Source organism: Populus alba, chromosome 8, assembly GCF_005239225.2.
Source record: "Populus alba chromosome 8, ASM523922v2, whole genome shotgun sequence".
Classification (NCBI taxonomy): Eukaryota; Viridiplantae; Streptophyta; class Magnoliopsida; order Malpighiales; family Salicaceae; genus Populus; species Populus alba.
In genome coordinates this window covers 10,877,367-10,888,464 of record NC_133291.1, presented here as the reverse complement: position 1 = coordinate 10,888,464, position 11,098 = coordinate 10,877,367, and the positions used below count along the sequence as shown (strand labels likewise).

At 32.1% G+C, this 11,098-nt stretch overlaps 2 protein-coding genes and 1 non-coding gene across 6 annotated transcripts; 2 read left to right on the top strand and 1 right to left on the bottom strand.

The window, feature by feature from the left end:
* Positions 1 to 1,434: 1,434 nt before the first annotated feature.
* LOC118058260 (small nucleolar RNA SNORD34) lies at positions 1,435 to 1,511 on the top strand. Its single transcript, XR_004689134.1, has one exon. It is a non-coding gene; the product is annotated as a small nucleolar RNA SNORD34 (small nucleolar RNA).
* Positions 1,512 to 2,431: 920 nt separating this feature from the next.
* On the top strand, positions 2,432 to 6,967 carry LOC118056288 (homocysteine S-methyltransferase 3). The gene is made up of 7 exons (XM_035068466.1): positions 2,432 to 2,712; positions 5,129 to 5,185; positions 5,267 to 5,496; positions 5,663 to 5,792; positions 5,941 to 6,144; positions 6,262 to 6,333; positions 6,625 to 6,967. The coding sequence occupies exons 1-7, from the start codon at positions 2,437 to 2,439 to the stop codon at positions 6,769 to 6,771; spliced, it is 1,116 nt and encodes a 371-aa protein (XP_034924357.1). The 5' UTR covers positions 2,432 to 2,436; the 3' UTR covers positions 6,772 to 6,967.
* Positions 6,968 to 8,373: 1,406 nt separating this feature from the next.
* Positions 8,374 to 10,491, bottom strand: LOC118056297 (protein RDM1). 4 transcript variants are annotated; one of them, XM_035068485.2, is made up of 4 exons: positions 10,130 to 10,491; positions 9,938 to 9,964; positions 9,225 to 9,402; positions 8,374 to 8,928 (listed from the first exon to the last, which is right to left on the bottom strand). In XM_035068485.2, the coding sequence occupies exons 3-4, from the start codon at positions 9,382 to 9,384 to the stop codon at positions 8,561 to 8,563; spliced, it is 528 nt and encodes a 175-aa protein (XP_034924376.1). In that variant the 5' UTR covers positions 9,385 to 9,402; positions 9,938 to 9,964; positions 10,130 to 10,491; the 3' UTR covers positions 8,374 to 8,560. The 4 variants fall into 4 exon arrangements, with proteins under 4 accessions (XP_034924376.1, XP_034924382.1, XP_034924370.1 ...); XM_035068491.2 differs by lacking the exon at positions 9,938 to 9,964 and having other exon boundaries at positions 10,203 to 10,491; XM_035068479.2 differs by lacking the exon at positions 9,938 to 9,964 and having other exon boundaries at positions 10,130 to 10,490.
* Between the last annotated feature and the right edge of the window lie 607 nt (positions 10,492 to 11,098).

The following is an 11,098-nucleotide window of genomic DNA, read 5'->3' as shown; positions in this document are numbered from 1 at the left end:
AGAGCTATTTAAATTAAAAAAAAAAATTATAATCGGTTTAAAACTATAATTATCATTATTTTTTAAAATATTTTTATTTTAAAAATAAATCAAAATAATATATTTTTTAAAAAAAAATTATTTTTGATATTAGCATATTAAAATGATTTAAAAATATCAAAAAAATATTAATTTAAAATAAAAAATTTTTAATTTTTTTAAAAACATGTTTAAAATGTAAAAAAAAGTTTCTTCTATCTCAAGTTTCAACTCATCTAAAAGAAACTTTTTTTCCTTTTCCTTGTCTTTCTTTTTGTAAAATTAAAACCTTAAAATGGACAGAACCTGGACTGAATTTGGATCAGATCCAAGCAGACATCTCCATAGCCTACAACACGTAAGCTGCGTTTCTTGATTTTTTACGTGAAGAAAGAGGACCTCAAACTGGATGGATACAAGCTGCTGCAGACTGTGTCTAGTTTTATATTAGATAATGATAAATATCCTTAATTATCAGGATTTGTTTCTATTCACCACCTAGGAAAGAGGCTGGTACCATTGATGGTGTTGACATTAATAAGATAGACTTTGACTGTAATTTTTTAAGAAAGAGGTTGGTACCATTGAATAAATTTATTTTTATTAATTTTAAGGCATAGTTAGAAAAATAGTACTTTGATAATTTGATTTATATCTTATTTTATCTCTATACTTTTATAACTTACATTTTCTATCCCGAATGAAATAAAATACATTGTTGAGGATATAAATTGTTATTAAACATATAAATTACAAGATAAAAAATATAATTTATGAAAATATAAAAAGGGAATGAAATGAAGATAAAACTATAAGAAATTTTTTTATAACTAACCATTAATTTAAAGTAGGATGATTCCTTTTAATTATAACTTTATTATTATCACAAAGGCATATATATTCAAGTGTTATATGGATTGAACATATATGCATGAATTAAGTTTGAGATTTGCAAAAAAAAATTAAAGTTAATGAAAGAAAAATAATTTATCAATTATTAATTTTTATACAAATTTTATGATGAAGGACCCCGGTTAATATCTTGAATGGTTACACATTTAAAGTAAATAAAGAAAAAAGTGTTGGGGAGTTTAGATTGAATATCCATGAAATTGAGGTAAAAACAATTCTAAATTTAATGACGAGTTTTTTTTAATTTAGAAAGATTGATGCAAAAATTTACAGCTCTACATTAATTGATATAATTTTTAATCTAAAAATTAAATTAGAATGGAATTTTTGTAAAAAATTCCAGAGGCTATATATATTTTTTTTAGAATTAAAATTTTATATCCATCAAGAGTTTAGAAAAACTTTCAAATAAAACCTGTAAGTTACCGTTTGAAATTTCTTATATTTCCCTAATTCGTTTAGGTTTTTTTTTTTCTAATTGGATTGCAACTCTTCTATTATTTTTCAATTTTATGATTTATTTCAACAATTGCCTACATTCTTTTTTCGTTATAAAATATATGTTCCAGCCTGAGGATTGAGATCTTTGTAAAAGAGAGAACGCTAACGTAACTGATCTACAACTCATTAGAGAAGATAACAACAATGCTTTGCAAGAATCATTTCCTAAAGTGAAGGATTTTCATCCTTATCTGGTTTTTAATTTTTAATTAATGTATAAGAGGATAAGAGCTTGTATATCGTAGCCATTCTTTAAATCAGATTTACACAATAAGCATACTTATGCTTTCAATTAAGTTGGAAGTTAACTGTGAACTCCAATTTTATAATTTCTTCGGCTCTTTTAATTATAGTACCATGCAAAATTTATAATTCCTTTGCTCATGAAATGTTTCTTAACAAAATCAAATTTTATAGTTTATGTTGAGGTCTATTATCTAAAAATACTCAATTTGGATCGATGATTAATTACTTGTAATTATGTAATTCAATACTTCAAATTAAACTGTATTTAAAGGGAGGATATTTTTCATTTTTATAGAAATTTATGTTCCAAGCTATTTCAATACTTACCATAATACTTGCACAAATTTGATTAACATGATTTGGAGCAGTTAATCCTGAATTGCGAAGGATTAGTCGTGGTGAAATGGTGATGGAAAGTCCCACGACCACAAACTTTTACCATCATGTAGAATAGACGTGTCATTTATTGTTGTGTGTAAGAACGACACGTCAGTTTATAGTCTGCCTAAATATTTGTTTTTTTTATTTTGAAAATATTTTTGTTTATTTCTTATTATTTTTTATTTTAAATTAATATTATTTTTTTATTTTTTATATCATTTTATAAGTTAATATCAAAAATAATTTTTAAAAAATAAAAAATATTATTTTAATACATTTCTGAATAAAAATCATTTTAAAAAATAATTACAACCATATTTCAAACACCTAGGAACTCTTTTGTTTTCTCTATAAATTGATAGCAAGAATTTGGACAGCATGAACTTGGTGCTTTCTGCTTCTTTTTCCACATTGGCTACTCGCCATCTCTCTCACCCTCTTCCGTCTTTGTTCTTAATCATAATCATTAACAACATGGAATTGGGAATCGTTGAAACTTCGTCGAGGTTGATGACGGATTTCCTCCAGAAATGTGGTGGTTATGCTGTTGTTGATGGCGGCTTCGCCACTGAACTTGAACGACATGGTGCTGACCTTAACGACCCTCTCTGGAGTGCCAAATGCCTCATCAGTTCTCCTCACCTTGTTAGAAAGGTAACCCTCTCTCGCCCCCTCTCTATATTTGGAAGCATTTCTCTGTGCAGATTAATTAACTGTTTTGTTTTCCTCTTTTTGTGAACATAAAAGAGAAAAATTAATGTCTTTGATTGGAAAATATGATTCCTTTCATCACCTTTCTTTTTCATGTTGTTTCCGAGCCTGCACGAAACCTTTTTTTTTTTTACTAGTTGTATATGTAATCTTGATTGTGTTCTTGGTTCTAATGTTGGAGGCAGTGGCTGAGGCAGGGCCCCGGAAAATTTTCCCAGTCCTTTTCTTATATAAAATAATAAAAATTTTAATATTTTTAAATAATTTCTTTTAATTTGACCCCCTCAATTTTTCTTTCCTGCTCTGCTTTTAATTTGGCCCCCTCAATTTTTCTTTCTTGCTCTGTCCCTGGTTGGAGGATTTCTTTCTACATAGTTACTTGAGAGTCCAATTTATTTTATTTTTAGTTTGATTGTTAATTATGCATTGTCATAACTAGTATATAAATAGGTAGTGGGCATCTACAATTAATTATGTGTAAAAAGAGGTGGTACGTGTTCCTTTCTATGTGGAATTATGAAAATTTTATTCTTATAGCATCTCCCATATAAAAGATGCTGTTAGAAATAATTTATTTTAGCTTATGCTTTATTTAGAAGATTTTATTATATTTTAATATATTTGATACATAACTATTTTAATAATTTAATAAAACTCAATTGATTCAACAAATCTAAAAACAGCTCGAAAATTTTTCTATCAACCCAATATTAAAATATAAAATTTTAAAAAAATAATAATAATTTAAATCAATCTGGATGAGAAAAGATCATGGGATCAATAAATTAATCTTATAAAAAATATAAATGTAAAAAAAAAAATATAGTGAAAAAAAAATTATTATTGTAATGAATAGTATTTTAGTATTTTTGCAAAATATATAGAAATAGCATTTTTGTAAAGAGATGGTAAAATAGTATTTTATTTAACACTGTCTTGAAGCATGCAAAAAGAGCATTGAAAAATTAAAATATATATTTTTTATTATTTTTAGAAGAATCTTTTTTCCCCTCTTTCGGGTGCTAAGCTATTTTAGGTTGCTGGTAATTGTGAATTTGTTATGATCCTAACTTGCTTCTTAGAGATAATGAAGAGAACCAAAAGTTAGGACATCGGTGTCGTGGCCCTTACATATGTGATGCGAAGGGAGCTTGTTATCATCTTCTAACAAATTACGTGGCAAAGGCTCTTTCTTGCCCAGACCAATGGTGTTTTTATTGACGTGTCAATTGCCATGCGGAACAAATGAAACGTGTCTATTTCGTGCAAGTTAAAAAGTATAAGTATATATTTTAAATTAAGATATTTTTTGAGATAATATTAGGGATATGATAATTAAACGGTTATTGGATTGAATTTTATATTTTATTTTAATTAATAAAATTAAATATAAAATTAATATAAATTTCAAATTTAAATAATTTTTATCTAAAAATGTATATATTAAAGACCAATATAAAATTATTTTTAAAAATTTATTTATTGAATTTGAGATGATTCTTTTTAACCTATAATAAATATCATGTTATTATGCGATGAAAAAGTACTGGAAGTACAAAAAATAAAACAAAAATATTTTGGAAAAATCAAAGAAATGAAAGAGATAATTAAAAAGAGTGGGTGCACGTGAGCTATGTTTGTTTATAACTTTACGTTAATTTCATTTCGTTTGATTACTAAAATATTTTATATTGATTTAAAAAATAAAATAAAATAAAACAATTATCTTCTCATTTAAAATCTCTATCTGTTCTAGATTTTTAGCCGAATTCCAGCAGAATATTTTTGTTTTATTCCAATTTCATGCTTGGAGTTTTGAAAAATTAAAAAGCTATTAAATCAAATTTAACGTTTTTATAGAAAGATAATAATGATCCCTAGTCGGCATTTGATGGCTAATTTTGACTATAAATTTGTTTGATAGTGTAGTTGTAATTACTTTTTAAATAAATTTTTGTGTTAAAATACATGCCAATAATATATTTTTATTTTTAAAAAAATATTTTTAACATCAGCACATCAAAATAATTTGAAAGCACTAAAAATGTATTAATTTGGAATAAATAAAAAAATAATAAATTATTTTCTAAATTATTTTTGAAACACAGAAATAAACAGGCTCGGACAATGTAGTGTATGAAGTTAACACCAATTCTTTTGAACTTTGAAGAAACATGAACTGTGCCAATTTTTCGTGCAATTGTACCAGTTAGACACAATGGATATCGTGTACATGTTCTTGAGTCCACAAGCTTAAAGAGTTCATGGACAGCTAAAATTGGGTAATTACATTAGTTGCTGTTCTCGACGGCATTCCTTTCTTGATGAATATTATTGTTGATCGTGTTTAACATGACAGGTTCACCTAGATTATCTCCATGCTGGCGCAAACATCATAATAACAGCATCTTATCAGGTTTTTTTAATATTCATAATCCAATTATATTATACTAGTTTTTGTGGAGATAAGTTTTAAGCTGACACGTTTTTTTTAAAGGCTACTATTCAGGGTTTTGTGGCTAAAGGTTTGTCTGAAGAAGAAGCTGAGTTATTGCTTAGGAGAAGTGTTGAAATTGCATGCGAGGCAAGGGAAATTTACTACGACAAATGTACTACCAAGGGTTCTTTGGATTACATTGAAAGTGGAAACGTCTCAAGACGTCCTGTTTTAGTTGCTGCTTCCATTGGCAGCTATGGTGCTTATTTGGCCGATGGCTCCGAGTATAGGTAAGTAACTAAATGATTAACATCATAGTTTTTGCTCTTGCTATCAGATTATGCGACAATATTTCTAGAACAAGCAATCACCAAATATTACATCAAGATTATCATGCCTTATTGTAATTCCCTTTTCTTCTACCTGTCAACAATCTGCCGCTGTCTCTCTTTACAGTGGGAAATATGGTGATGCAGTTTCTCTAAAAACATTGAAGGATTTTCATAGGAGAAGGTTGCAGATTCTAGCGAAATCAGGTGCTGACCTGATTGCGTTTGAGACAATTCCGAATAAGCTCGAGGCAAAGGTAGTTAATATATTTCTTAATTACACAAACGAATTGGTTGATTTCTGAGTAGATCAATTAATGATTCTGTGGCTTTTATCAAGAATGTCATAGCAGGTACGTTTTCTGGCAATTAATTCTCGTAATCTTGCTTGGTTTTGTTGATCAGGCTTATGCTGAGCTTCTTGAGGAGGAAGAGATGAAAATTCCAGCATGGTTCTCTTTCAATTCCAAGGATGCAATTAATGTGGTCAGTGGTGATTCCATCCTTGAGTGTGCCTCCATTGCAGATTCGTGCAAACGAGTTGTTGCTGTTGGAATCAACTGTACCCCTCCAAGATTTATCCATGGACTCGTTCTCTGCATCCAAAAGGTCTGTTTTCTGAAGTTAATAATATTTCTGTTAGTTAAACCCAAATTTCCAGAGGAACCTCTGCTTCAACTTAATCAATTTCTGGGACTAACGCTTTTTGGCTGGTTAATCTGGCAGGCAACAAGTAAGCCAATAGTCATATATCCCAACAGCGGCGAGACGTACAATGCTGAGCTTAAGCAGTGGGTGGTGAGCATTCTGATGTTCTTTTTGCTTCAAATAACAGGCTGTTCTTTGTGGGCTTCTCCACCAAGTACTCCGTCCCCATAAGGAGGAGTGGCTGAAGAACTGCACAGTTGCTAATTCGTTATTTAGAATTGCTGAATATTTTTGTATACAACAGTCCTTTTAGGACAACTGAAGCTCTTTAACATCCTATTGTCGTTACGAAGCAAAATTTGTTCCTGTTTTGATCAATCACTTGCACCATCTCCTTAACGTTAGTGATTCAGAAGTTTGATTCAATGTGTACTGTTGCAGAAATCAAGTGGAGTGGTAGTAGATGAAGACTTTGTCTCATGCATAGGTAAGTGGCGTGAAGCCGGGGCTTCTCTATTTGGAGGCTGCTGCAGGACTACCCCAAACACCATCAGAGCTATAAGCAGGGTTCTCTCCAAATATCCTTAAATTTTCTTCAAGTGCTAAAAAAACCGAGAAGCGATCATGTAAAGATAAAGAAACCGGGAATAAGAATCTGATAATCCATCTTTGTTTCACCAAGAGCCTTGTAACCCATTGCTAAGCCCGGTCGGTGCATGTAACGTTGTCTTCTCTGTGTATCTCAATTAAATAAATAAAGTTTCCACTTTTTTCATTTTTTTTATGGATTTTTCCCTTATACAAATCTTGTTTAATAAATTCTATCCTTTTACTGTGTGTTTCATTAACTTTCCTCCAGTTTTAATTTTGTTAAATTATATGACACTTGTAAAAAATATTTGCATTGGCTAATAAAGATCATCACTTGGGTGGATCCTGAAGTTTATTGCCTGCGGGTATCTAGGAGCTCTGGACCTTTCAAAGTGGATCCATAGTTATATCTAGTTGAAAGATATTCACTGTGATCTGCAACTAGGCACAGCTTTGATTGATATGTTTGCTAGATGTGGTGACCTAAAGAGTGCAATGCAAGTTTTCAACAAGGTGATGAAAAGAGATGTTTCAGCCTGGACTGTAGCCTTTGGTGCAATGGCGATGTAGGGAAATGGTGACGAGGCTATCGAGTTTTTCAATAAAATGCTGCAGCAAGGGAGCAAACCACATGGAGTGGTATTTGTGGGACTGCTGACTGCATTGAGCCACAGCGGGTTAGTAGAACAGGGCTGGCTATTTTTAGGGCCATGAAGGATATCTATTGTATAGCTCCTCAAGCTGTCCATTATGGGTTCATGGTTGATTTGCTTGGCCGAGCTGGGTTGTTGAGCGAAGCTCTTATGTCTCATAAATAGCATGCCAATGGAGCCTAATGACGTGATCTGGGGATCTCTTTTAGCTGCTTGCCGGATACACAAAAATGTAGTGTTGCAGCTTATACAGCTGAAAGGCTAGCTGAATTGGAGCCTGAGAGGACCGGGATTCATGTTCTTCTGTCGAACATATATGGATGTTGCAAAGGTCAGGCTACACCTAAAGGAGAAAGGAGTCCACAAAATGCCTGGATCAAGCTCGGTAGAGATCAGTGGAAAAATTTACGAGTTCACGTCAGGTGCTGAATCACACCCAGAAATGACCCAAGTTGAACCTATGTTGAAAGAGATTTGCTGTAGAATGGCTACGTTCCTGGCCTTACGAGTTTTCTTCTGCTTGATGTTAATGAGAAGGAGAAAGAGTACCAGTTCAGTCGAAATAGTGAATAATTAGCGATAGCTTTTGCACTTATCAGTACAGGTCAAGGAATGATAATTCGTGTTGCAAAGAATCTCCGAATATGCTCTGATTGCCACTCATTTGCCAAGCCAGTATCAAAATTACACGGCCGATAAATAATTGCTCGAGATGGTAATCGTTTCCACCTTTTCCAGCAAGGTTTCTGTTCTTGTGGTGATTACTGGTAATTGATATGTCACTGCTTTTCCCAATGGCCACATCTTAGAGATGCCAGCGAGCTACACAAACCCAAGTTCTTCGTTTATCACGGATTAAATTAGAATCGTCAATTTGGAAAAGGCATGTCCTAGCAATTTCCGACCTTCCAACCGCAAGAACATTATTTGGAATCAATAACAAGGGTGAAAAAAAGAAAGCTAAATATATCTATTTATGCACGTGACGATTATACAAAAGAAAAAATAACAATAAAGGAACAACCATAAGGGAAGTTTCAGTTCCATTTCAGATGCAGGTTATACAGTTCATAGCTCTTGCCCAAGCAATCAGGGAACATCCAACAAAATCAAGCTTAAAGTCGAGATGTGCTTCATAACTTTGGGAAAATGGAGTCTACAAAAGCATGATGCATTGGGTCAGATTGCCAGATTTTAGCCACGTGATGATGTGATGATGTGCGCCTGTGAACTTCTTCAACAAGCCAGATGGTGGCTTCAGCTTTACAAGGATGAATCATGATATCCAAGGGCGTATGCTCGTCCTCGCTGCCAATTCGTTGTTGATCCCATGTATTTAGAAGAATGTTGGTGAGGTAATGCAAGGGCTGCTGATATAGTTGCTTGATGGATTTGCCTAACCCCACCCATGAGGAAAATGGGATGGCAGAGCCACGTTGTACTGGGATAGGGATATGCCTCATGTAATCTTGATACATTTCTGCCCTTCTAATCAACACACCTGAACAATGACACATTTAGTAAGGCTAAAATGTAGATGAATGGTTGAGCATATCTGTTAAACAAGTACAAAACCCAAGTGCATGGCTGCCCAGAGCAACTTTCAACTCAAGACAGAATAAAAAATGGACTAGCAGCGGGATAATATTCAACCAGACAAGGAACATTTTAACAGTTCATTCACAAAGATACAGCCAGTATCATACAGGTGAAGTTACTTGGTGATTGCATAATGCACAAACGAATTTTATCAAAACAATATATAACCAGGATCCAAATCCAAATAGGTGTTAGTACCCTCAGATGTCATTTCTTTGAAGGGTTGATCGATTGTAACATAATTGGATAACCGCTGGCCATCAAGTCCATCATTAAGCTCTATATCTGAATCCGAGGAAGAAGATTCATCCGATGATATAACATCAACCGGGTCAATCCATGGTATTGTCCTCTTCATGTCACATACAATGTAACCCTGGACAGAGATCACCAGACTCCAGTTCAGAAGAACGTCAAGCAAAGATAAAAGAGTTAAAAGCTTGAAATTGTCCCTCTACTATATCGATCACCAGCACACAAATCCAAACTAAATCAAATTTCTATTTACAGTTAACCGCCCAGAGATCCCCAGAACCGTTAATAAGCAAAATAACTATACAAGGCTCTGCCTATAGACTACAGAAAACAAGTAAACAAAATTGGTTGACGTCTACATTGACATGCAATTGATAATAAATGAAGACTAGAAGAGGAAAAATATAACAGGGAAACAAAAGAAAGTAAAGATTACTCCCAAGTAAAATCACCACAAAATTCATCAATCAATAAGGCAGAAAGTAAACCCTCGTGTTCAACAAACCCTCATAAAAGGCACGCTAATCCAAGCCAGCATTCGAAAATAGCAATTATTTAGCAAAAGAGCAAACTGGGTCACTCTAAAACCATTCTTGCTTCAATTCCTCAAGAAAGCAGAAACAATTTTATTTTGTACTTCTCATCCAATTTCCTACCCTAGATTTGCATGCTGTTGCTGCCTTCTGCATTTAATCGAGCAGAAAACAACAAAATCTTAGGTTACTGCAAAAACTGTCTTCTGACCCTTAGGATTTTCTTTTACCCAATAAAAGAACATGAAATAAGCAAAATGCAATCTGTAAATCAAGTTTCTAAGGAGATGAAAAACATCAATGGAGAAGAGTTACCTGAGCAGACAAGACGGAATTGACCTGTTGGCCTTTTTGGAGGATTGTGTAAATTGCAAGTGAGAAAAAATACCGTTAAATTTCTACTAGCTTGACGGAGAAAGAGAGCGTTTTGACTGGTACTTCGTAGTTTGTGCTCATTGCTAGAAGCCCTAGAACTAAAACTACCATCACCACGAAGAGCTTCTTCTTGAAAACGACATATTCATCCCCAGATTATAAACCAATTCTCAATTGGATCGCCAAACAAGCAAATCTCAATTGGATCCCGTCTTCTGCACAGCACCCAATCAACTCTCTTTTTCCTTTTTTTTAACTGAAAAATTCTATACTATTCATGGACTTACAACTCAACAATCTTCAGTTTTAGATTGTGTTTGGTATTAAAGTTTTTGTGGTTGTAATTTTAAAAAAAGTATTTTATAAAAAGTATTTTTAGTTGAGATTGTTTTAGAAAAATATATATTTGATTAAAATTGCTGTTGAAATTGAAGATGAATAAAAAATAGTTTAATGTGTTTGGTTAAAAAAATACTTTTTAAATTGAGGTTATAAAATAATTTAAAAATATTTTTAATTTAAATATTGTAAATTTAACTACTATTATTATATCATGAAATAAATAATATTGATATCAAATATTTTTTATTATTCAATTAAACTATATGCAATGTCATCACATACAAAATCTACCCAACAATGACTATATTTTTCATGGTTTCTTAAGCACGCAACAACAAAAACTGAATTTTTTGTTACGTCATCAAGCGATATCCTTCTAATTTTTTGAATAAAACACAATTAAAATAAAAATAAAAACTGAATTTTTTTAACTGGGTCGGACCTGACAAGAACATAATTAAAATTGCGATCAAATTCCACAAATGCTACGTCATCATGCAATATCCTTCTAATTTATGTAGTGTTATTAAATAATATTAAATACTAGTTTTTTGAGTAAAACTCAAT

Bases quoted from the DNA above. Each gene is read 5' to 3' on its own strand.
- LOC118056288 (XM_035068466.1), top strand. From the start codon at position 2,437: ATGAACTTGGTGCTTTCTGCTTCTTTTTCCACATTGGCTACTCGCCAT. The intron at 2,713-5,128 runs GTAACCCTCTCT...TTAACATGACAG, and splicing joins CTCCTCACCTTGTTAGAAAG to GTTCACCTAGATTATCTCCA. The intron at 5,793-5,940 runs GTAGTTAATATA...TTTGTTGATCAG, and splicing joins CGAATAAGCTCGAGGCAAAG to GCTTATGCTGAGCTTCTTGA.
- LOC118056297 (XM_035068474.2), bottom strand. From the start codon at position 9,970: ATGCAGAAGGCAGCAACAGCATGCAAATCTAGG. The intron at 9,403-9,937 runs GTAGGAAATTGG...ATCTCTGTCCAG, and splicing joins CAACAGCATGCAAATCTAGG to GGTTACATTGTATGTGACAT. The intron at 8,929-9,224 runs GTACTAACACCT...GTCATTGTTCAG, and splicing joins CAAAGAAATGACATCTGAGG to GTGTGTTGATTAGAAGGGCA.